The sequence below is a fragment of the Oryx dammah genome, unplaced genomic scaffold, assembly GCF_014754425.2.
Source record: "Oryx dammah isolate SB20612 unplaced genomic scaffold, SCBI_Odam_1.1 HiC_scaffold_29, whole genome shotgun sequence".
Classification (NCBI taxonomy): Eukaryota; Metazoa; Chordata; class Mammalia; order Artiodactyla; family Bovidae; genus Oryx; species Oryx dammah.
In genome coordinates, this window is record NW_024070213.1 from 30,022,862 (window position 1) to 30,048,369 (window position 25,508).

At 36.5% G+C, this 25,508-nt stretch overlaps 1 protein-coding gene across 1 annotated transcript; it reads left to right on the forward strand.

Annotated features, from left to right (window-relative positions):
• The first annotated feature begins 207 nt into the window (after window positions 1-207).
• LOC120858923 (islet amyloid polypeptide) lies at window positions 208-5,614 on the forward strand. The gene is made up of 2 exons (XM_040235304.1): window positions 208-293; window positions 5,443-5,614. The coding sequence occupies exons 1-2, from the start codon at window positions 208-210 to the stop codon at window positions 5,612-5,614; spliced, it is 258 nt and encodes an 85-aa protein (XP_040091238.1).
• Window positions 5,615-25,508: the final 19,894 nt, after the last annotated feature.

The following is a 25,508-nucleotide window of genomic DNA, read 5'->3' on the forward strand; positions in this document are numbered from 1 at the left end:
ATTGTTTTTAGAAGGAAACTGGGTAAAGGAAAATTTTGAAAATTGCATGAGCAGTCTGAACCGTATCAATAAAATTATGATCCTTGGAAATTATGTTTTTAAAAGATTTTTTAAAGTAGGCTCTAGTTTAATATGTCATTAAACAAAGCTACAATAGATTTCTTGATTTTAGAGCTGAATTATTCTTTTCAGAAAATTTGAGAAGCAATGGGCATTTTGAAGCTGCCAGTGATTCTCATTGTGCTCTTTGTTGCGTTAAACCATCTGGAAGGTGGTGGTAAATCCACTGAAAGGTTAGTAACTTAAAAATCCTAGTTTCTTTAGAAAGTATGAAAAAATTATAATCAAATACTGCTATGTAATTAACGGCCCTTGTACCATTAGATTTCCAAGTCATATTTAAGAATAGTACATTAAGCTCTTCCACTGTTTCTTAAATTCTATGTTCTTTAAAGAATAAAGTCAGTCTGATAAGTCTCTCTGATGACATTTCTGACAGACAGGAATGGATAGTTTCAGCTTTGCCAAGAAATATGCTATTGGAACTTAAAGGAGCAGAACCAGAACACGAAACAAGAAAACCCAAAAGGTAGTAACTTCTACTATACTAATCCGATTCTCAAGCAAACTAGGAGAAACTCAAAGTATATATTTTATATGAGGTGGAATTTTGCTGTGTGCTTATATAGACATTTTTGTCAACTCTGGCAATATCCTGAACTTTCACATCCCTTTCTGGAAATCTAACTAGGAAATAATCAAGTGGCAAATTAAATCTGGTAAGAAGTTAAATTTAGAAGATCCAGTTAAAGAGCCATTAGTCTTTAGGGGATTCTTTCTATATTGCTAACTGCTCTGCTAATGAAACAGAATTATAATTAAAATATTATTCTTCATGAGACTATTTCCAGTATGCTGTAAATATAAAATAATATTTCTTGAAAATGTTTTCAATAAGTAGCATGTGCATCAGGATTTTTTTTTAAAAAAAAGCTTATTTTGAAAGGTGTCATTTTATTTGAATGGTAATTTTAAGGAATTTTAAAAACTGTGAAGGGTGAAAATGTTTGCAGTATTTACACCTTTCAAGTGGAAAGCCTTTAAAACTGTTATTATCCATTTATTAAAAGAGTCTTAAGTCCATAGGTATACATATATCCCCTCCTTTTTGAAACTCCCTCCCATCTGCCTCCCCATCCCACCCCTGTAAGCTGATTCATGCTGAGGTTTGACAGAAAACAGCAAAATTCTGTAAAGCAATTATCCTCCAGTAAAAAATAAATTTATTTTAAAATGCTATATTTAAAAAGTCTTAAGTCCAAATTCATGTATATGTCGTAAATAATATGAAGATTTGCTTGTGTCTAAATTGGTTTTGACTCCATATGGTTTTACAAAACTGAATTTAAACTCTCTTGAAGACCAAGGAGAATAAGTTTATTCATGAAAAATCTTTGCTTTAAGTCATATTAGAACTCTTCCCATAGAATTATTGGCATTTTGTCTCTTTTCCTTCTGGGTGTTTTTTGTTGAGGTGGAGGACCTTTGGTGATACATAAAGGTTTCTAAAGCACCTATGTGTAACAGATTGTACACAGAGTTTTTTTCCCTTTCCTTTCAAGGCTTACCTAATTTACAGGACATTCTTCTCAGAACTGACTGTAATGTTCAATTGGTTTTCTCCTGGATAAAAGCAATTTTAAACCTGCCATGAAGTTTCTGGTAAACTAGCAGAACATTTGAACAATGACAGAAAAATTAGTGGTATTATGTCTATTTCTGTAGTATTGTATAGTATTTCTGTCTATATCTTGATCTTTTCTTTCATTAGACATATTCATCTGCTAACTATTTTTACCCAGTATGTTTTTAAGGAAATTCATTAATTATGAGGTGAATTTCACTGAGAAATAGAATAACACATAATGTTATTTATTAACGATTATATTTTCATGCTGGTCTCACAGCCTTTTTGAATTATTAGAAATATTTATAAAACATTCATCAATTACTTTTCAGGAAATTGAATTTCCTGGAATCAGTATATTTGGCCAGTTTTTTGAGGAGAGAGGAAGAATTTAACATTTTGAGCCATTCAACCATATAATATTCTATAAAGCTCATAAAAAGCTGAGAAAGCCTATGTAGAAAATATCTCAAACTTTGAACACCTTTAAAAAAATGAAGCTGATGAAGACTTATTCTTCATTATTGTTTTTTCACAAAAATCAGTCATCTCTTCTGAGATCTTTTTCAACTCTTATAACTGCATGGGATGGGATTAAGAAGTAACAGACTTTACAAACTATACCAAAACATGGTTATGTCACTTGATACTCATGAGTGAGGCAGAAAGATGCCACTCTTGCCCACCAACTTTTTAAGACTCAGTAGTAAATAAGGTTCAGTGGTATCTGCCTGGCAGATAGTAAGAAAGCAACCAAAAGTATAATTACATGAGTTTCAAGCTAGAGTCACTGAACGGTCCCTTTAGAAACTCACACACCTCCACAGACAACTATTAGGAGCTGGGATAAGGGACCCATTTAAAAACTGTTTCAAAAGCCCCTGAAACTGAGATGTTTTTAAAGAGGGACAATTTAAGTGTTACAATTTGGCCTGTAATTATCACTGTTTATATTATCTTCTTATTGAAGTATAGTTGTTTTACAATGTTGTGCTAGTTTTTCATGTATAGCAAAGTGATTCAGTTATATATATATATATACATATATATGTATTCTTTATATATATTCTTTTCGTTTTTTTGTTCTTTTCCATTATGGTTTATTACAGGATATTAAACTTATTTATGAAACAGAAACAGATTCAGACATAGAAAACAATCTTATATTGTGAGTGAGGGATAAACTGGTTTGAGATTAGCAGATACACACTACTATATATAAAATAGATAAACAACAAAGTCCTACTGTATAGCACAGGCAACCATATTCAAGATCCTATAATAAGTTCTCTTAAAGCCAAGAATTTCCATGTGTGTGAATGGTCATAGCTTTAAACTAGTGTTTGTTATTAGCTGGTGGGTAGGCTGGTAGGCCATGTCTGCCTGGTAGTCAATGAGGGAAAATACATAAAAGTTGTGGTGTTGGGCCTTTCACTAACCAACTCAGTCAACTTTCTCCATCTTAATGATAATTTAGGGTATATCCTGACTATCACATTTACATAAAAATTCCTGTTTGGGAAAGCAGTTTCACAAGTATGAAACCAAAAAACATAAAAGTTCTTCATATTTCTTTAAAGTAGAATCATGATCCTCCTAGTTAACTCAAATTAGAGAATATTTTAGTTAGAATAATTTTAAATCCTACAGACCTAGAGACCAATTATCAAACATTCACCAATTATCACTGAGCACAAAGAGTATCTCACATTCCGTTCAAGGCATTCACCAAATATATCCTGGAAAAGAAATCCCTTTGAACCTTCTCAATTTGACCCATGTTTCTTTTATTACTTTAAATTTATTAGTTTGAAGTGTTTGGGTCAAATTCTGATTACTACTGTTTTTCAGGAAAAGTTTATCACCTTTTCGAATTGAATGTTCAGTGTATGAATTGCTGGTTCAATCTTTATAGGAGCATTAAACCGTTCTTTGAAAATGCACATTGGCCATGCTTACCACACGTGAAAAAGAAAGAGTTAAACAGATAATATGAATAAGACTGATATATAAGCCAGGGAGTTAGGCTTCTGTGGGCTTCCCTCGTGGCTCAGTCGATAAAGAATCTTCTTGCAATGTAAGAGACCTGGGTTCAATCCCTGTGTCAGGAATATCCCCTGGCGAAGGGAATGGCAACACACTCCAATATTCTTGCCTGGAGATTCCATGGACAGAGGAGCCTAGTGGGCTACAACCCGTGGGGTTGCAAAGAGTCAGACATGACTGAACGACTAACAAACAAATTAAGCTTCTAGGTGTGTTTCCTTTGCCTGAGTAATTGGTTTGTCAGCATATACTCACGCTCAACAGATACTCAGTTCATGTAATTCTGTAAGAAAAATTTTCTGTGGAGAATATCTGAGAGTATAAACTGTAAAGTTTCACATGAGTTTTTAAAATATTTACTCTTAGGCTATCTCTATACAAAGATACAGACAATGAAGTAATTCTGATACAAAATAAACACATTGAGATAAAAGCCATCACCTAGTGCTTCAAATTATGTATATACACTGGCTTCTGGACATTGAGTTTTTAGCCTCCTACCAGTATCTCTCTCCCACTTTACACTTAATCAAAATTTAACCAAGATTTTGGTTTTTACAGGAGCTGAAATTTCCCTAGAACTCCTAATAATCAGCAAAAAAAGCAATCATTGTGTCTATTTCCAGTACACTAAAACAAAAGATGGTACAAAAATATAGGATTGATATAAATAAATTCTATAAATACTAAGAAGTTAAGATTCAAATGAATTATTTACAGTTATCACTTATGACTTATCCATAATATTACTATGCAATTTTTCCAGGTGAATAAAGCAACATGATGAATATTAATACCATTGACACAAAAAGCCTTTTGGTTTTAACATTTAACCTATCATTAAAATTGTTAAAAATATAGGAACATAGTACATAGCAGGGACATAGTAATCTTCATGTATTTATGCTAATAGTAATAGAATTCCCACACTACAGTAGTTAGAGTGCCTGAATAGGTAATAAGTTTTATTCTCTTGAAATAATACCTGACATCTCTCAACACTGTCAATTCAGTGAAATCAGGAAACTTAACAAAAATTAACTAACACTGCTTAATTCTTGTTTGAAAGGTATGAGAAATGAATATATATATATATATTTAAATTCACATATTCCAGATTACATACATAATTTTCAATTCAAGACCTTTTTTATAAATTCGGAAAATAGATTGGTGGTGACGGTTTAGTCACTAAGTCATGTCCAACTCTTGAGACCCCATGGACTGTAGCCTGCCAGACTCCTCCGTCTATGGGATTCTCCAGGCAAGAATACTGGAGTGGATTGCCCTTTCCTTCTTCAGGGGATCTTCCCAACCCAGGGATCAAACCCAGGTCTCCTGCATTGCAGGCAGATTCTTTACCAACTGAGCTATGAGGGAAATAGATTAACATTTAAAAGAATATAAGACAAAAAAAACTTTTATTATCATTATCTGGAATATATTCTGAATTGCCAAAGAAAAAGATTACACTGGGAAATTCAACATTAACTATAATGGAGGGTTTGCTATATGATTTCTAAGCTGCATCTTCAAGGTGTCCAGAAACTCGATCAAATCATCCAAGTATTTTGCAAACCAAAACACTGAGTTACCTGCAGACGTTTCCTTTCATGTTCATCAACATGAGATATTTGACGTCACAGAGATAGTTGTATCCAATCCTGACTCTAAGTTTCTAACCTTTTGTGTTTGTTCAGTGTCACCAGTCATCAGATTGAAAAACGGAAATGCGGAACTGCCACTTGCGCGACTCAACGCCTGGCAAATTTTTTAGCTCCATCCGGCAACAAACTTGGCGCAATTTTCTCACCTACGAAGATGAGATCCAATACATACGGCAAGAGGAAAAAAGTTGAGATCTTAAAGAGAGAACCATGAGTTACTTACCCATTTAGAGGTCAGTGCTCCTCTACAGCTCTTCTTGCTTTAACGTATTATATAACTACTCCAGCGATTTCCTTTGTTATTTAACAGTACCTCTTCCATTACTAGAATGAATATATGAATCTCTGCATTCCATGTTTGTAGCTAATGCATATAAAATGTCATGTTAAGAATTGCTTACATTAATACTGATTAAGATCCCATAATAAAAAGGCAGTGTCTTTAAAAACGAAATGTTCTTGCTGTAGTGTTTATTTTTAAAATACTTTTAAAATGTTGTTTCTTTTGCCTGTATCTTTATGACCTACCTGAGTTTGAGAAAATGGTTGTTGGAAACTTGATAAATTGATAAACTTGATACTTGATCATTGAAAGTTGATAAACTCGATAAATTATTAGACAGCTAAAAATAAAGTTATGATTATAAACATTAGAAAACTAGTAATTTTAAGTATCCTTGTTGAGCAATCCTTTTTTGCATTAGATTTCTGAAATGACATAAAATGCTATTTTAAAAAATGAAAGCCTGCTGCTGACTCAGTCAAAATATTTTTTTTTAACTCTGTTTTTTGTTGCATTTGCTGGTATGAAGAGTTTACTTACAAAATAAATTAAAGCCTTCTCCTGACTCAGTCAAAATACTCTTTTTCTAATTCTGTTTTTTGTTGTACTTGCTGGTACTAAGAAGTTGCTTCAAAATTTAAAAAGAAATGTCTTTGTACACACTGCTATATTTAAAATGGATAACTAACAAGGACCTACTGTATAGCACATGGAACTCTGCTCAATATTATGTGGTAGCCTGGATGGGAGGGGAGTTTGGAGGAGAACGGATACGTATATATGCGTGGCTGAGTCCCTTTGCTGTTCACCTGAAACTGTCACAACACAGTTAATCGGCTATACCCCAAAACAAAATTAGAAGTTTAAAAATAAATAACTAAGACAAAAAAAAGAAACAATGTCCCTGAGAGTTTTATTGTCTGCTATTATCAGTGAGCTTATATTAAATGTATATGTCCTTTATTCTGTTTAAGTGGCTTTCAGCAAATCTTAGTCACATTTTTATACAGAGTACTGCAAAATCAATATGTGTTCCTATTAATTCTGTCTTCATTTAAAAGACTATAGACTTCTGGAAATTATGTACTGTATAGCAACTTATTGTCTTTGTTTAATTAATTGGACTTTTCTGGCAGAGGTTCCATGTGTGTGATGCCCCCACCCTTTTTTTGAAGGAACCTGCAGTACTAGAAATGAAATGAAATATTTTGCTATAAGTCAAATTCCTACAGGGTATTTGCTTTTCCCTGACTGTGAGTTCCATAATTTTGGAAGTATCATTAACTCATATCAATGGCTATTATGCTGCATTATGCATTGCTCAGGGCTCAGCTTTTATTTTAAAAAACTAAAAAAAAAAGCATTTCAGTCTTAGCGAGAATCCAGCTCACTGACTTAATTGCTACATTAAAATTGCTCCTCATAAAATTTACCTTAGATTATCATCTTTAGAGTTTGTTATTGTTGTTTGGTTGGTTGGTTGGTTTTTTTCTCAGAGGGGAGGGTATAGAGAAAACAGATGTTAGTTATAATGATTTTATGTCATGAATTGCATACTGAAATAAATGAGTGATTGAATTCTATTTGTGATATTCAACTATTAGCCCCCTTTCAGAGTGGATATAAGCTCAACATTTTGAGAATCCCATGGACAGAGGAGCTTGGCAGGCTATGGTCCATAGGGTCTCAAAGAGTTGGACACCACTGAAGCAACTTAGCACACATGCAAGGTACAATTAAATTAATCTCTTAAACTTACTCAGTTAAAAAATTTCCCATAATAGTCTACATTAAATAACAGCATTGCATCTCACATCTATATCAACTCCCCAGTCAAGCCTGGTGGTCTACAGACCATGGGGTCGCAAAGAGTTGGATACAACTTCACTTTCACTTTCAATCTATCTTTTAAGAGTTAATTAAATTTTAATGAGCTCATATAGTAATCAAGGACATTGTATATAGCAGTACACAATTCCCAGGTATAAGACAAGAAGAATTAACATATAGTAACCTAATGACTTCTGGTGCTAAGGAATAGGATAGAGTTAGGGTTACTATGTCACTTCTCCAACCAGGAGACTTTTGAGAAGGAAAGAGTTTATTACATTGATACAATAAATATAAATGGTTGATGTTATTATAAAGTTTACTCATATTTATTAACAAAGTGAAACATTTGAACACATTCAGCATTCTTTCCATCGTTGATATTCATAGACCAATAGAAATCTAAATATATAAAGGTTGGGAATGCCTTATGCCATGGAATGTAACAAATACTTCCCCTGGCCTCTCATAATTACCCTGTGAAAATAATTAGTTTTTCTTTATTGATGTAACTGGTGATATCAACAGTAAATATTTGTGACTAAGCTTATTCCAACTCTTCTTATTGTGCCTGTGGTACATGAAATCATAGGTGCTATTGAGTAGCCTTCCAAATACTTATGTACATGCTACAAATTAAATTTTATTGAAGATTTAGAAATACCAATGATCCTATGTTCCCTGTTGCAATACTGACCCAGAACAAAGAATTTACTTTCTAAAACTTCCAGAAGTTCTCTTAAGCATTGTGAGAGAACATTCTGCAATAAGCCTCTTACTCCTCTGAAGCCTGAATATCATTGTTATTCAGTCACTAAGTCATGTCCAACTCTTAGAGACCCCATGGGCTATAGCCCGCAAAGCTCCTCTGTCCTCTGCTATCTCCTGAAGTTTGCTGAAATTCATGTCCATTGAATCAGTGACTCTATCTAACCATCTCATCCTCTGCCCCACCCCCTTCTCCTCCTACCCTCAATATTTCCCAGCATGAGGGTCTTTCTTTTCCAATGAATCAGTTCTTTGCATCAGGTAGCCAAAGTATTGGAGCTTTAGCTTTAGCAGTAGTCCTTCCAATGAATATTCAAGGTTGATTTCCTTTAGGACTGACTGGTTTGGTCAAACCAGTCAATCTTGAATATCATTACCTGGTAATATTACGCTGAAATGAAAGAATCAGTTCAGTTCAGTTCAGTCGCTCAGTCGTGTTAAGAGTAGAAATGCCTGTGAGTCTAAACTTCCTTTGGCTGAGTGCAGGGAGAGCTTTTCATATAAAGTAGGAGAAAGTTTTCTTTTTCTACCCATTATCCTCCCTTTTACACACACATAACCCACAGTCATGGAAAAATCCATCTTCCTTACACTCACTGAATGTGTAATAGATACTGTTAGTGTTCACCAACATCCTCTTCTTCCTGAGCATACAAGGGTATGTAGTTCTCAGCTCCCTCATATTCAGGTGGTGCCATGAGGCTCATTCTGGCCAATGAAATATTAGCAGAAATGATGTGCTTCACACCTAGGCTGACACAATATGTTAAAAAATCTATGGGAAAATTTTCAGTCTTTCTCTTTCCTTTGTCCTGCAGTTCCTGATGAGTGTCCCTCTAGCTGGGACTCTAAATGGCTTCATGGAGAAAAAGATTCCCTCTCATCTGTCTTGGACATGGAGTGTGACCAAGAAATAAACTTCTGTGACATCATCTACAGCCTACCAAAACACACACACACAATAACCAAAATCAATCAGTTAGGTAACCTTCATGATACCTAACTACCGTGTTAATACTTCTCTCCTGACTCCATGATATCTAATAGTAGCAGAACCATTCTTCCACTATAATTCAGCCTTGAATCTTAAAATTATCACCAAGTGCTCTAATTCCTTGTCCCACACCTTCAAATTAGTCTTCAAGACACAGGTATTCTAAAGTACCTTCCTGTTACTAAAATATGTTCCTCCTTTCTTCTCATAGTGCCAGTAATAAAGTTCCAGTCCTCTTTACTGCAAGCCAGGACTCCTGCAACAGGCTGCTAAAATAGTTCTCCAACTTCAATATTTACTGCTGTTCTATACATTGATACAGAACAAGTTCCAAATGCACATTTCTTACTGAATCAATCTTTCTATACAAAATTTTTCAAAGCCTTGTTATTATCTACAAAAATACATCAATTCTTTTTGCCTGACATTTAAGTCCTTTCACAAAATAACCCCTGTCCTCTTTTCCAGCTTCTCCCCACATCATTTCTTTTCCTATTCCTACGCTGAACCAAATTCTCTGGTTGCTTTAGTTTCTTTTTAACTGATATCATCACATTTCCTCTTATTTCCCAGGCTCTGGCTCATTCCTCCATTCCCTCCAAACTGACCAACTATCCCATGGTGCAACCTTTTGAAGTCCTTCAATAACAAGGTCAAGAATCTTTCATCATTGCCCTATTGAATACAATTTCCCCACTCACTGAGCTATCCTCACACTGTGAATATTCAAAAGAAGTTTGATATTAGAGTATTATATTATTAGTATTTTATCTTCATAAAATACTGTATTATAATTATATTATTGCTGTATTATTTGTGTGAATGACACAGTACTCTTCAATACTGCTAGATTCCTAAGGACAAGAGACTGGAACTTAGTCATTTTCTATTCCACAAATTACTTCACAATCAAGAAGTTAAGCCTATCTACATAATCTGGAGAAATTTGGACTACTTGAGCACTGCCCATATTCTGTTCTTGATACTGTGCTGGCATACAGCTAAACAACCCATCTTCTGAAAATAACTTGGTATTTACCACCAACATCTTTTGGTTGACAACAAATCAAGCAACTGTGCTTTCTAAACGTATCATAAAGATTATGGAAGAACACATTATATCCCAGTAGTGTTTTACCATGTAATTGATAAATTGCTGTGAAATGTATCTTCATTAACAGGTTTTCTTAACTTGAAATACAAAACCATTTATGAAATGAATACCATCTCCAAATAAACTAAATATTGTACTTTACAATATTTAAATTCTATAGCATAATTATCAAAATAAAGATTCTAAATTTTCATAATAAGTAGGATTAATTAAATTCCATAAATAATGGGTTTTCTGGGGGAATGAGATAGGAGCAAATGGTCGTGCTTCTCACTTTATTGGAAGAACAGTGCTCTTGCATTGGAAAAATAATGTATGCTAGCATACATTCCTTCCCTTGATTGATTTACAATGCAAGTTTAATTCATGAGCAAATTTTATAAACAAAATTCAAATCTTTGCCTATTGACAAAACTCTGAAAATTAATTTTTGATCTTTTTTGTGGACAAAGTGATATACATTGATCAGTCATCTACATGCTGCTCTTTATACTTTTGAGAAAGGTTCCACTTTGAAACATCTATTAATAGAGCACAATGAGATATCAAAAAACACAGTGAATCATAGTTCTGTGAAATTTTCAGCAGAAGAAAGACACAGAACACACCTGAAATTCATTTGTTATACTCAAACATGCCTTAATAATTAAACTTAAGAGTTATGGTCAAACAAGAGAGAAATGGATTAAGCAGTCATGATAAGTATATTTATCAATTTAGAAGCCAAACAAAAGCTTAGAGTTTACATGCTGCTGCTGCTGCTGCTAAGTCGCTTCAGTCGTGTCCAACTCTGTGCGACCCCATAGACGGCAGCCCTCTAGGCTCCCCCGTCCCTGGGATTCTCAAGGCAAGAACACTGGAGTGGGTTGCCTTTTCCTTCTCCAATGCATGAAGGCAAAAAAAAAAGTGAAGTCAATCAGTCGTGTCTGACTCTTAGCGACCCCATGGACTGTAGCCTACCAGGCTCCTCCGTCCATGGGATTTTCCAGGCAAGAGTACTGGAGTGGGATGCCATTGCCTATTGACAACCAAATGTTTTTCTGTTAAACAACTTGTGAATGAGTTAAAATAGCTTTATCATTTGGCTTGCAATTAATATTCTTAAAGTTACAAAGATTGTCACACTCTATATTTTAGGAAAACTCTCAATAATTTCTTAGAAAATTAAATTATGCTGTGACAGTTATCCCATAGCACCTAATATTAATAGTTTTCTTTTTATACTTAGGGAGAAATCCTTTATTATACAGTGACTTTTTCCTGCTAAAGAAATCACTGAGTAACAAGGTTCAGTGGAAATTTTCATTGTGCGTTCAAGGTCTGTTCTACTTCTGGGCATCTTCTAATGGTTTGAGATACAACTTTGCTGGGATTAAGTAAACAATGGTAGCTTCTTCAAAAATTGCAGTCAAATTCTTCACCTCTTCTTTATTGTATAAGAGGTGTCAATAGCACTCCTGATCATTTCAAATCTGCTATTTCTTCATGCGGCTTCCCTAATGGCTCAGATCTGAGGAATAAAGAAGAGGTGAAGAATTTGACTGCAATTTTTGAAGAAGCTACCATTGTTTACACCCGTGGCAGATTAATGTCAATGTATGCTAGAACCAATACAGTATTGTAAAGTAAAATAAAGTAAAAATAAAAATAAAAAATAAAAAAAGAATCTGCCTGCAATGCAGGAGACCCAAGTTCAATCCCTTTGTTGGGAAGAGTCCCTGGAGAAGAGAATAGCTACCCACTCCAGTATTCTTGCCTGGAGAATTCCATGGACAGAGGAGCCTGGCAGGATACAGTCCATGTGATCTCAAAGAGTCAGACACAACTGAGGGACTAACACTTTCACTTTCATTTCTTCATAATGACAGTGCAGAAATGCTTATGAAGTCGGAAAAAAAAAAAAAACAGTATGAACCAGAGATTTGAGTTTTGATGTATCGTTATTGATCCAAAGTCTTCTATATGTCTTAGGAAAGATACTATATTTCTCCTGGGATGGAGTAGAAAATCTTTCTCTTTCTCAGAGGAGGGAAACACCATTTTGCTGTTAGTTACCATGCTTTGGCGGAGAAGGCAATGGCAACCCACTCCAGTGTTCTTGCTTGGAGAATCCCAGGGATGGGGGAGCCTGGTGGGCTGCCGTCTCTGGGGTCGCACAGAGTCGGACACGACTGAAGCGACTTAGCAGCAGCAGCAGCAGCCATGCTTTGGAAGATGAGAGATTTGTGTTTGTTCTACAGCAAAGCAGCTTGGGGGAGCCAAGCGACAGCAAATAAGGGTGTATCCTAAATGTATATGTAGCCTGGAGTCACATAGACTTGGGTGACTACTATCAAGTTACTCTGGACTTCTATCTCCTCTTGTGTGACAGGAACAGAATAATAACTCAGAGATTGCCTGCTGCTGCTACTTTAGTCTCTCAGTCATGTCCGACTCTTTGTGACCCCATGGACAATAGCCCACCAGACTCCTCTGTTCATGGGGATTCTCCAGGCAAGAATACTGGAATGGGTTGCCATGCCCCTCTCAAGGGGATCTTCCCAACCCAGGGATCGAACCCAGGTCTCCCACATTGCAGGCGGATTCTTTACCGTCTGAGCCACCAAAAAGATTGGCAGTGAGGAAGAAATGAGATTGCGTCAGTGATGAGAATAGCTAAGACTTTGACTGCAAATTTGCCTTACAATAAATGCTGGTTCCCCCTTTCCCCTTGTAGAGGAAAGTCCCTCTTTCTCCCTGGGATGTGTTTCCCACAAGGGTCACCTTGCCACAGCTCATGGCATTGAATCACACTTTGGAAGAGGGTGGTATCTGCCCACTGCAGAGCTCAGGAAGGTGTTTGAGGGAGCAGTTAATATATTCTTTTGATAATAGAGATTCTACCCTACCTTTGAATTCCCCTTTCTATTTTTCCATCTCAGCTTGTACTTGGCAGGATCCCAATGGTACCTGTTAATTTCTGAGCCCCAGTGCCTTCCCAGTTAGAGCTTCATTTATGGTAGTCTGACTATGTGCCAGATGCTCTTTTAAATTCATTCAAATTCATATGCATTTACTCCTCATAAAACCCTGTGAAATGAAGTTATTTCCAATTATGAAATAAGCTGCGATGATGTAATGAACTGCACAGTGACTAAGTAATAATATATTGCACATTTGAAAGTTGATAAGAGGGTAGACTTTAAAAGTTCTCATCGCAAAAAAATAATGTGTAACCATGTTTGGTGATGGATGTTAACTAGACTTATGGTGGTCATCTTTATCAACATATATACAAATCAAATCATTACACTGTGAAAACTTGAAACCAATTTAATGTTATATGCCGATGATTGTTCAATAAAAATACTATTATTATCACTATCTTACAGATGAAGAAACTGAGGCTTTCTGACCTTGGGTAAATCATTGCACCTTCTTCTGCCTCAGTTTATACCAAATACAAACCAAGTCAATGGTGGAGCCAAGATATTAACCCAATTATTCATCATTCCATATGTTTGCTTGATACCTCTTATGTGCCAGATACTCTTTAAAGTTTTGGGGATGCCTCAGTAAATGGAGAAGGAAATGGCAACCCACTCCAGTGTTCTTGCCTGGAGAATCCCAGGGATGGGGGAACCTCGTGGGCTGCTGTCTATGGGGTCGCACAGAGTCGGACACGACTGAAGTGACTTAGCAGCAGTAAATCAGACTGACAAAATCCTCTGTCCTCATGGAATTTACCTTCTAATTTTAGGGGGTGATAGTGTGTACCAAAAGTGTACTCTTAAGTCACTATGCTATAACACTTTCCCCAGTCACAGGGATTTGTAAAAATCTCTCATCTTCCTTTCACAGAACTTTGAGGAAAATGAGAAATCAGGACAGAATTAGGAGGAAAAATAAGTCACTGTTTTCTAAGTACCATCTACATGCACTTTATATATATTCTATTGTTAATCCTCATAAAACTCCATCAAGCAGGTTTTGTTACACTATTAACTGATATAAACCAAGGAATAAAAAACAGGCTGATGTAAAAATTTCATTCTGAATAAATAAGAAAAAGAATAGATAAGAATGAAAAGGATTTCTTTGCCTTCTCATAACAAGCCATGTCTGTCAAAATAAAGGATAACAGCTATAAAAGAAAATGAGCTGATCTGTCCCAGATCACACAGTTAATAACGGTCATTCTAAGACTGGGACTAAGGTTTATCAGACTCCAAAGCCCGGGCAATTTTGCCATATCATGTCCAAACAGAAATCTTTTTTTCTTACTTCTACTGTAGCTTATTTTGTGTAGAACCCTGCCAAATCAGTTTGTCTTAGAACTGGACAAACAAGTCAGGCAAAAGAATAATGGGGCAAAAACTGTGTTCAGGATATAAAGAACTTGTTTGCTGTTGAAGATAACAATCTTTACCCAGCATCACATTTTTTCTTGTTTTATTTTGTTTTATAAAATTTCAACTGAAAGTCTGAAAAATCTAATACACTTATCAAAATTTTTCAATGCTGAAAGATTGCTCGAGGCTTATCTTTATTCCCCTTCCCAAATCCACTCGAGATTCTCATACTGATCTTTTTTTTTTTTTTAATCAAAGTAGAGTTGTGGGCTTCCCTCGTGGCTCAGTGGTAAAGAATCCACCTGCCAGTGCTGGAAACAGGTTCAATCCCTGGGTCAGGAAGATCCCCTGGAAAAGGAAATGGCAACCCACTCCTGTATTCTTGCCTGGAGAATTCCATGGACAGAAGAGCCTGGCAGGCCATCATCCATGGGGTTGCAAAAAAATCAGACATGAATGAGCAACTAAAACAATAATAGTTGGTGTGTAATGTCATGTTAATTTCAGGTATAGAGCAAAGAGATTCAGTTATACATAAATATATGTATATATATGTATTCTTTTTCAGATTTTTTTTTACAAAATATTGAGTATATCTCCCTGTGCTATACAGTAGGTTCTTGTTGGTTACCAATTTTACATGTATGTATGTATAAGTCAGAGAAGGCTATGACACCCCACTCCAGTACTCTTGCCTGGAAAATCCCATGGATGGAGGAGCCTGGTAGGCTGCAGTCCATGGGGTCGCTAAGAGTCAGACACGACTGAACAACTTCACTTTCACTTTTCACTTTCTTCCATTGGGGAAGGAAATGGCAACCCACTCCAGTATTCTTGCCTGGAGAATCCCAGGGACAGAGGAGCCTAGTGGGCTGCTGTCTATGGGGTCACACAGAGTCGGACACGACTGAAGCAACGTAGCAGCAGCAGCAGTGTGTATATGTAAATCCCAACCTCCTAACATATTGCCTTTTCTATTGAGACTCTCATTTCTTTGTTCTGTATACCTTTAAGAAAATTTTCTTTTATGGCTCAATGAAAATTCTACCAAGTGAATAAGCCCACTTCCAGTAGCCAGTCCATGAAAGTCCTTCCCGTGGAACTTCAGACTACATTTCACACCCCTCACTCGCTCACCTCCACACCTCAGCCCCTACAGTTTGCTCACCTTGCAATAGCCTCCCCTCACCCTGTTGGAGTTTACACCTAGGTTTTACTTAAATGCCACAGTCTCCAAGGAACCTCTCCTCTTAAGTTACCTAGACTTTTATCTGTATTACTCTTCAGATATCAGTTGATTAAAACATTCATTCAACACATGTCTATTAAGCTTGCATTGGTATTTGATACTCTTTTAGCTGTGGCTAGAGTTTAGAGAATATCATGAAGAAGTTTACAGATTTACCCTGTATTTTTGGTTATGTATGCACAGGCATTATTTTCTCATCTAGCCTGTAATCTAGGACAAGGATGTGTGAGTTACCTTGGTAATCCCCACAATATTTTAATCCCAACTTTGCACATAACAGGCACTCAATCAATTTTGGCTGAATCAATATATTCTATGAATAAAGCACAAGAAAATGCATGAGTGAACTTCAATGTAAAGTTCTGATATCACTCAATGATGATGCTGATAGAGTATGACATCTTATAGTCTCTTAGTAAAAAAAAATAATAATAATTGTAGGGTTATATTAAAGATTAGGAAAGAAATACACGAAGTATGGGGCATGTCTCTTGTGTTCAGTAAGTGGTAACTATTCTGGCCATAATAACTACACAAACAAAAAATGATATAATATTACATGGGTACTTTTGTTATTAATAGGAAACCAGACCAGAGGATTTAAAAAGAGAGAGAAATGGGGGGAGCATAAAAGTGGGTAACAAAAGTGAGCACAAAATAGCATGAGGAAATGTTCAAAGAAACAAAAAGAGAACTAGGATAATGACAATAATCTGTCCAAATCCTAAAAAGGATTTGTATCGCTGGATACCTTTCCTGCTCCAATAACCAATGATGCAAAGGCATTTGTCCCACACCATCGCATCTAGAATTACAAAAACTTTGACAGGACTACACGAGATGCAGGTTCTGAAAATACCCCCTCTTTCTTCCCTGTGGGAACGTTCCTTGTTACTGAGAACAACAGTTATGCTCAGTAAGAAGTGTCACACAAAACCTATAAAGGAAATCTCAGACAATGCACAAACAGCACATCTGGTAGAGATTACCTGACTTGTAAGTAGATTAGAAGAGTGAGAGCAAATTCTGAAATGTCTAAAGGAATAGAATTTCAGCAACTGGCAATGTTACCTCCTATATAACAAATCATATATTGATGAATTCAATACTTTTAAAGTTGAAATCATGGATAGGCATTATAAGAAGGAAAATTAATTTTATCAAAAAAATTGTAGACAAATTTTAAAAAATCTTTCTTAAGCAACAAAAATTTACTGTATAGTACAGGGAACTGTATTCAGCATCTTATAATGACCTATAATGGAAAATTATCTTTAAAAACTACCAAAATATATATTTTCCATACACCTAAAACTAATGCAATATTGTAAATCAATCACACTTCAATTTAAAAAACTATCATGACCCCGTTTTTTAAAGCAGTATCTTTATTTTTTAGCTGTGATTAGAGGCTTGTGGAATTGTATTTCCCCAACCAGGGATCTAACCCAGGCCCCCTGCAGAGAAACCACGGAGTCCTAACAACTGGACCACTGGGGAATTCCTGTAACTGTCTTAACTTAATTAAAATTTGGAGATTTTTACATTTAAAAAAAATCTCTTCATCTTCAAGGGTATAATGCCCTGATTATCCTATAAATGTGTGAATATGAGGCCTACATAAGTGAAATGATGGAATAGTATCAGCTTACATGAAGGCTAGGAAGCTGTGGTCCCAATTATAACTGTGATAATAGTAGATTCTGTGTGTGTGTGTTTGTGTGTGTGTGCGTGTTAATCTCTCAGTCATGTCCGACTCTTTGTGACCCCATGGACTGTAGCCCGCCAGGCTCCTCTGTCCATGGAATTCTCTAGGCAAGAATACTGGAGAGGGTTGCCATTCCCATCTCCAGGGGAGCTTCTCCTCCCAGGGATCAAATCTGGGTCTCCCGGCAGATTCCTTACCATCTGAGCCACCAGAGAAGCTAAAAAAAAGTAGATTCTGGCTTGTAATAATTCAGTTTCTTTATTGAACACATACCTCCGCTTTTGAAATATGAATTATCTGAATAACAAGCAGGTTTCAAGAAGAATTCATGACCCAAATTAACCTCCCAAACTTCCTGCAACTTGAAATTCATTCTTTTGCATTTTAAAAACTTTTTAGTTCAAGGGTCTCTTATTAAAAGACAAATCCCTCTTGACAGGGAAATCTTTATCACTATTACTAATACCCTAGTTGAAGTCACATAACAGGAGCTGAGAGCAAAGGCCTGGAAGAATGGAATGCGCTCCTGCAGACACACAAAAAAATGATTAGGGAAGAAAGGAGGAGAGCGATAAGGAAAAGAAATAGGAGCAAGGAGGAAAAAGGCATAAAGGAGCCTTGATTACCAATTAAAATATCTGTGTTCATGCATGGGGGCCTACATACATTTGCAACCATTTCCCTGCAAACAGCTATGCCTGAACAATATTGGAAGTACCAGTTGTACTCTGGTTATGAAAATCCTAAATGTTAACCTGGCCAACAAGGTAGAAAAGGCTAGCAGGACAAGAGAAAAGAACAAGACAATGGAAATCATTTGTTTCTCTGAAACTTCTTCAGACTTCCTCAGACTGTATTGCATACTTAGGAACTCTCTGCTTCCAGAATCCCTCCTGCAGAAAGGACACTGGAAAATAAAAGAGGCTATGAAACAGAACCAAACCCTTTGAGTTCCAGGATAATTGGAGTCTTACTTGAAAGTTTCTGGAGCTTTATTTGAATTTGAGTTTAAGATTAATAACTGTACCAGGACAGATTGTCTAAATGTGTTCAAATGTTATAATATTAAAAGTACAATTAAGCGTTTTAAAAATTCCCAGTTGTGATTTTGAAGAATAAAATATCAACAAGATGCTGAAAACTACTGTGGTAAGACTATTGGTATAGTGGGAAGGGCAGGGTTTTTAAAATCAGGCTAACTGACCTTTGTTATAATCCTAGTTCCTTTTCAAAATATTATATATATTTCTTAACTTCTTTTACCCTCAATTGCTTCATTTATATATGAAAATACATATACATGCATGTGTATATATGTGTGTGTGTGTGTCTTCTTAGCAAAGATATAAAGATAGATGATTCATGAAAAAGGCTCAGAATATAATTACACCTGTCTCAGCCACATTTAACAAATATTAACTGTGATTATTATTCATTAAATTCTAGGATATGGCATTGACCAAAGCATGAGATATTAAAAAAAAAAACTATACAACTTCACTACTGCCGCATGTGGCCCCATTTTGCTTCTAAGACTTCTGAGTAAAAAATAAGAAAAAAATAAACCCAGGTCAAAGCTTTAGGAGAGTCTAATAGCTACAACTGGGAAAATCTGCAAGTGTAGGATTAATCTTCTAGAGTGTATTCAAATGTAGAAAAGACCCTTCTGTACTTAATCACTGTAAACACCATAATACAACAATCTGATGCACAGAGGATCCTGGTGGGCTACAGTCCATGGGGTCACCAAAGAGTTGGATACAACGTAGCGACTAAAGGACAATGTATGCTTAAATGTGGCTGTCTTAAGACGTGATGTGCCAAGGGCTCTTTAAAATCTTTTAAATCTTATGTATCTCTAGTACATGTTGTTCTTTTGTTACTTTTGAGTTTTTTAGGAGCTGCTGCTGCTGCTGCTGCTGCTAAGTTGCTTCAGTCGGGTCTGACTCTGTGCGACCCCAGAGATGGCAGCCCACCAGGCTCCCCCGTCCCTGGGATTCTCCAGGCAAGAACACTGGAGTGGATTGCCATTTAGGAGCTAAATCACCCAAAATGGATAATGCACTGCTTTGCCACCAGGAATGAGCTTGGGCTATGACCAGTAATCTGAGGCAAATTGTCTTCCCATCTGTAATACAGGAAGGCAATAGGATGTAATATTTACCTGTCTGAAAATAGTCATAATCATTAGTTACTTTTTATTATATGTTTTTATCCAGAAATTTGCCCCAGAAAAGCTTACATCTTAGTGTCACCTATACACTTTTCTTTCTAGCCTTTCCTAGGGCTATATATTTAAAACTTAATTTACCCTTAATATTATCCACAAATGTGACGATAGTTTCCAGATGAATTGAGACATTACTAGGTTAAGGTCCAATTTAGCAAATGATCAGTGCTGCTACCAGAAAATAGAAACTTCATATGGAGTTTACCCTCTGCCCTCTTCCTTTCACATATAAACAACTTATTCTGCCACATAAATAAACAAAAGATAAAATAGAAGATTCAAAGATAGGTTCACTACTTGTGTATGTTTCTGACATTTCTGAATTTATTTATTCTGAAAGAATATCTGAATTCACATCAGTAGTTCAACCAACTAGCCTCATCTAGCATGAGTTTTAACAAGATTTACAGCATAAAGAACAGGAGCTTAGAAACCACAAATGACATTAGCTCGCTGGTAAACACAGAGATAAAAGGAAGAAAGTGGATAGAAAAAGAAACCAGAACTTTTTCAAAATGAAGTGCCTTGTTTGGACTTTTCATAAATTGTTGTATTTCATATGCTGCTGGGCTTCCCTGATAGCTCAGTTAGTAACAAATCTGCCTGCAATGTGGGAGACCTGGGTTAGACCCCTGAGTTGGGAAGATCCCCTGGAGAAGAGAAAGGCTACCCACTCCAGTATTCTGGCATGGAGAACTGCATGGACTATATAGTCCACGGAGTCGCACACAGTTGGATATGACTGAGCAACTTCCACTTTTCCCATTTTAAAATGCAAATAAAAATTACACCATCTCACTAAAATCATTATATTATATTCTCATAAAAGTAGATGAAATGACAGATTGTTGCTATCAAAAAATTTCTAATTTGTGAAGCAAAAATGTTGGTGAACCAAGCCAATGCAGAATGCAGAATTCAGTCTACATTTTTTCGTACTTGTCCTACATTGTCATTTACATCGTATATTTGGAATACTGAAGCAGCTGCTGTCAGCATTTGAATTAATTCTAACACTGAAATCCAAGTGACCTAAATTTCTCTGAAGTGTCAGAAACTGCCAAGAAAACATCTTGATAAGTCTTTTTAGGCTTCCTAGATCAACTAAATAGGAGATATGTAAATCTCTTGCTGGATCCTAAAAAGATTAGACTTCCACCTGGCATATAACAAAAAATGAGATGATTGATGTAAACTGCCAGTCTGAGAGCCTGACATGTTTCAGCTGCCTCTATTGCTAACAAAGTAACTGAAAAATGAAGTTGTCAACCTTGAGTTTCATCTTGTCCACATCCTGCCTCTAAATATCTAGGAGACAAGAGATGCGGGTTTGATCCCTGGGTCCGGAAGATCCTCTGGAGAAGGAAATGGCAACCCACTTCAGTATTCTTACCTGGAAAACCCACGGACAGAGGAGGGTTCTGTGGGGTCGCAAAGAGTCTGACGCAACTGAAGCAACTTGGCACGAGCAAGACGTTTTCTACTTTCTATCCTCATTTCAAATACAGGACATATAATGCTATTTATTTATTGACTTATGAGAAGTAAATGGCTATTTTGAAGATTTAAAATTCTATACTTATTCCTGAAATCATCATAAACAGGTTGCTTCTGTTTTCTATCAGCTTCTTCCAGCCTCTCCCCATCCCCACACACCCCTCTCTTCCTCCTCAGTAGAACAAGCCTGCCTTTGTCTCCTGCAGAGTTGAAACTTGAAACTTGTAGGAGTTGGTGTGTGTGTGTGATGGGGGGTCGGTGTGGTGGTGAATAAAGCAGGAAATGTCATCCTTGCCTCCTTTGGCCAGGATTGATATTTGAAATTGACGCTGTCTGGTGGCCACTTCCAGGGTTCTTGGGCTATCCCACCCCGCACTCACCGTCTCTCACCTGCAGTGTCCTGGCAGGGTAAATGCACCTCCGCTAATTGATCAGGCACAATTTCTCCTTCAAATTTCGAGGAGCAGCATACACGTTTAGCCTCTTTCTACTGGGATCTCAGCATTGCTCCATAATCCAGTCCAGATGTAAGACAGCCCCGAACTAGCTCTGGTTGACCCACAATTGACTGGGACGTTGCTCCTTTTCGAACGTAGCCCTCTCTTCTTTCCACCTCCTGGCAGGTGGATCCTCCCGCAACCTTTTAAACTGCTTCAGCAGGAGTGGACGCCAGTCTCTGTGCCATCCAAATTGCAGAGGACAGAGTAACCACTCACAGCGAACTTCTTAAAGTCATGCTTGCTCACTGGGCTTGAGTTTGAGAGAAAGACCGCCCCCACCCTGCCCTGAAATCAAAAGGGATGGTAGGAAACTGCCATGGAGATGCTAAAACCATTGGTAACATTAGTCTGATTAGAACAGCACGTTCTGAGCCAGAAAAAAACAAGCACACGGGTCACTGGCGCAAAACTAAGTCCATTACAACATCCAGTAAAACAGAAAACATGTATATGATAAATACATTAATAATAGTTTATCAGGAAAAAATAGAGCTTATTTAATGAATGATAGTGATATCATAATTGAATCGCTATCTGAAAAGAAAATAGACTGCTGCTGCTGCTGCAGCTAAGTAGCTTCAGTCGTGTCCAACTCTGTGCGACTCCATATACAGCAGCCCATAGACTGCTAGCCCTGTCTAAATATCATGTTTAAAATTAAAAAAGCAAAGGATGAAAGACTTCAATGTAAAAACATATATATATACATTTTTTTAAGTAGAAAAGTGCTAGGATTGGAAAAAATTTCTTCAAAAAGACCAAAGAAACTTTAAGAAACTATAATGGGAAAAGTTCTCAAAGTTGAATTCATCATAATACAAAGTAAACAAAGGCAAAAACAATTACCATAAATAATGTTGGAAAAACAGCGATGGAAGAAATGTTTAAAATATATATAACAAGCAGGAGATTATATCGCGAATGTGAAAAAAAGAGCTTCTACAGATTGATTTAAAAAAACAAACATGGGTATGGACTGAGGTTCATAAAAGAAGAGATGCAAATAAACAAAAAATGTATTAAAAGCAGTTAATAAAAGATGCTAAGTCTCACTAATAGACAAGGAAACACAATTCAAAACAACACAATACTCTCACTTTTTCATATAATACGTTAACAAAATTTTAAAGAATTATAATATTCAACATAACGGGCTGTAGAAACAGTAGGGTTGTGAATTACAGCATTGTTCTATAATTTCAGTTTTGGAAATCTGCTCTATAGAAATAGACATATTTCAAAGAAAAAAAGTAGGCCAAGAATGACTGGGACACATGTGCTGACCTAGAGGAATACCCAGAGTACACAGTTTAAATGAATACAGTAGCAAGTCAAGTCACGTATCTAATGATGATTCTATTCCTGTGAATAAAAGTCGGGGAACATACGTATATAAATTCATGCAATTGTATTTGTTCTATAAATTTTTACATGTAAAAAGATATTCGCCAAGTTGACTTTGTCTTTTTACACTTTTTTTGTGCTATTTGGCTTTAAAAAATTAACTTTCTCATTTTTGAATTTTGAAAGAAAATTCCAACAAATTGTGTGTGTGTGTGTGTACATCTGTGTAGTACAGTATAATATAGACCACTAATGCTCTAGGATTTCAGGGAAGGGAGACAGGTATATGGCAAACATATGGCTTGATCGAAACTTGAAGGATGAACTTGGAGGAACTGGATAAACAAAAAAGAAAACAAAATAGGAAATAGAAACAAAATAGAAAAAAGAAAACAAAATAGAAAAAAGCAGGAAGGAAATATTATCTGGCTCATTTAGACTCACTTGAAATATTCTAAACCACTGGTAACTATGTATTTGAAAAAATCAATATATTTCATGATTGAAAATCAACATCTATATTTCCAGATCTGTCTGTGAACAAGCAATAGTGCTACTATTACACGATCCTGCATTAAATAGAATTGGTGTCACTATCAGGAAATTAAAGACAAATTAGAAAACCCAAGGAGTCTTATATTTCTCAGCGTTAAGTCTACCTTTTATTTTTTGCAACCAGAAGTGATAAACTGCAACCCACAACAGCCCAAATAAATGAATTTCCTTTACCTTCGCATTCACCATCACCTTCATTCATTGCTGCCTCTATACTGTAAGATAATCAGACTTTTAAAAATTATGTATTGAGTAACCAACGTGAATTAACATCTGAATACATGTAAGCTGGAGCTTCTTGCTCTCCAGAGAATCAGAGCTGGAAATAAAAGAATCTCTGTTTACCTAAGTTTTAATCCTTTGGTAAAATTTCTTTGGCTCTGAAGGCTGCATGAAACAGGTGAGAGAAAAGATTAGTCAACTGGAACCAGAGGCTCCTCCTTTCTGTTTTGTTTTGTCCGAACAGTTAACCCTTACCTGGCCAGGGCTCTGACTATGACATTGTGTTCAGAAACTATAGGAAAACTCAGTTAAAGTATTCACATTAATAAACTAGCTGAACCTCTTTTCTGAGTTTTTTCTTTTGTGCTTTAAGAAGTCTTTTGTAAATCAAAGAATTACTTACTGATTTACGCATTCAGTAGGACTTCCCTGATAGCTCAGGTGGTAAAGAATCTGCCTGCAATGCAAGAGACCCCAGTTCGATTCTCAGGCTGGGAATCCCTGGAAAAGGGATAGGCTACCCAGTCCGTATTCTTGGGCTTCCTTGTGGCTCAGCTGGTAAAGAATCCACCTTCAATGCAGGAGGCTTGGGCTCTATCCCTGGGTTGGGAAGATCCTCTGGAGAAGGGAAAGGCTACCCACTCCAGTATTCTGTCCTGGACAATTCCATGGACTGTCCATGGGGTCGCAAAAAGTCAGACTTAACTGAGCAACTTTTGCTTTCACTTACTCATTCAGTAAAGTAAGACGCTGATACACTAAGCATGAGTTCAATTTCTTGTGTAACTGGAAAATGTAAGAAAAGATAATATCACAAACAGAAATAAACTTGAAGAACAGAGTTGTTTTAGGCAGGAACATTCATTTCTACTGGGTGCCACCACTATTTTTGAACAGTTGACTGAGGTGAGAAAACCACCATTTACCCATTATTCTTATGATAACTTTCTACCTGGGCTTTCCAGGTGGCTCAGTGGTAAAGAATCCGCCTGCCAACACAGGAGATGCAAGGGGTGAGTTCAATCCCTGGGTTAGGAAGATCCCTCGGAGAAGGAAATGGCAATCCACTCCAGTATTCTTGTGTAGAAAATCCTATAGAAAGAGGAGCCTGGAGGGCTACAGTCCATGAGGTCATGAGTAAGTCACAACCGAGCAACTGAGCACACACACAACTTGCTTGCAGAATTGGATGAGCGAAATATTAGGGACAGTGTCAGGCGCTAAGGTGGTCTTATCCAGATGGAATTTGAGATGAAGTTTGAAGCACAGTTTGGACTGATTTTTTAAAACAGGGAAACATAATACAAATGTATTGTGATGCTTAAAAGTGCCAGCTGGACCCAGCTCCAGCACTGATGAGTTGTGATCTTGAGCAAGTTCATTAGTCTCAATTTTTTATCTATGCTATGGGATAATTATAGCACTAATCAAAAAGAATTGTTGAGATTACAGTTCTTTCTTTCAACAAACACTTGTTGAGTGC

Bases quoted from the DNA above. Each gene is read 5' to 3' on its own strand.
- LOC120858923 (XM_040235304.1), top strand. From the start codon at position 208: ATGGGCATTTTGAAGCTGCCAGTGATTCTCATTGTGCTCTTTGTTGCG. The intron at 294-5,442 runs GTTAGTAACTTA...CAGTGTCACCAG, and splicing joins GGTGGTAAATCCACTGAAAG to TCATCAGATTGAAAAACGGA.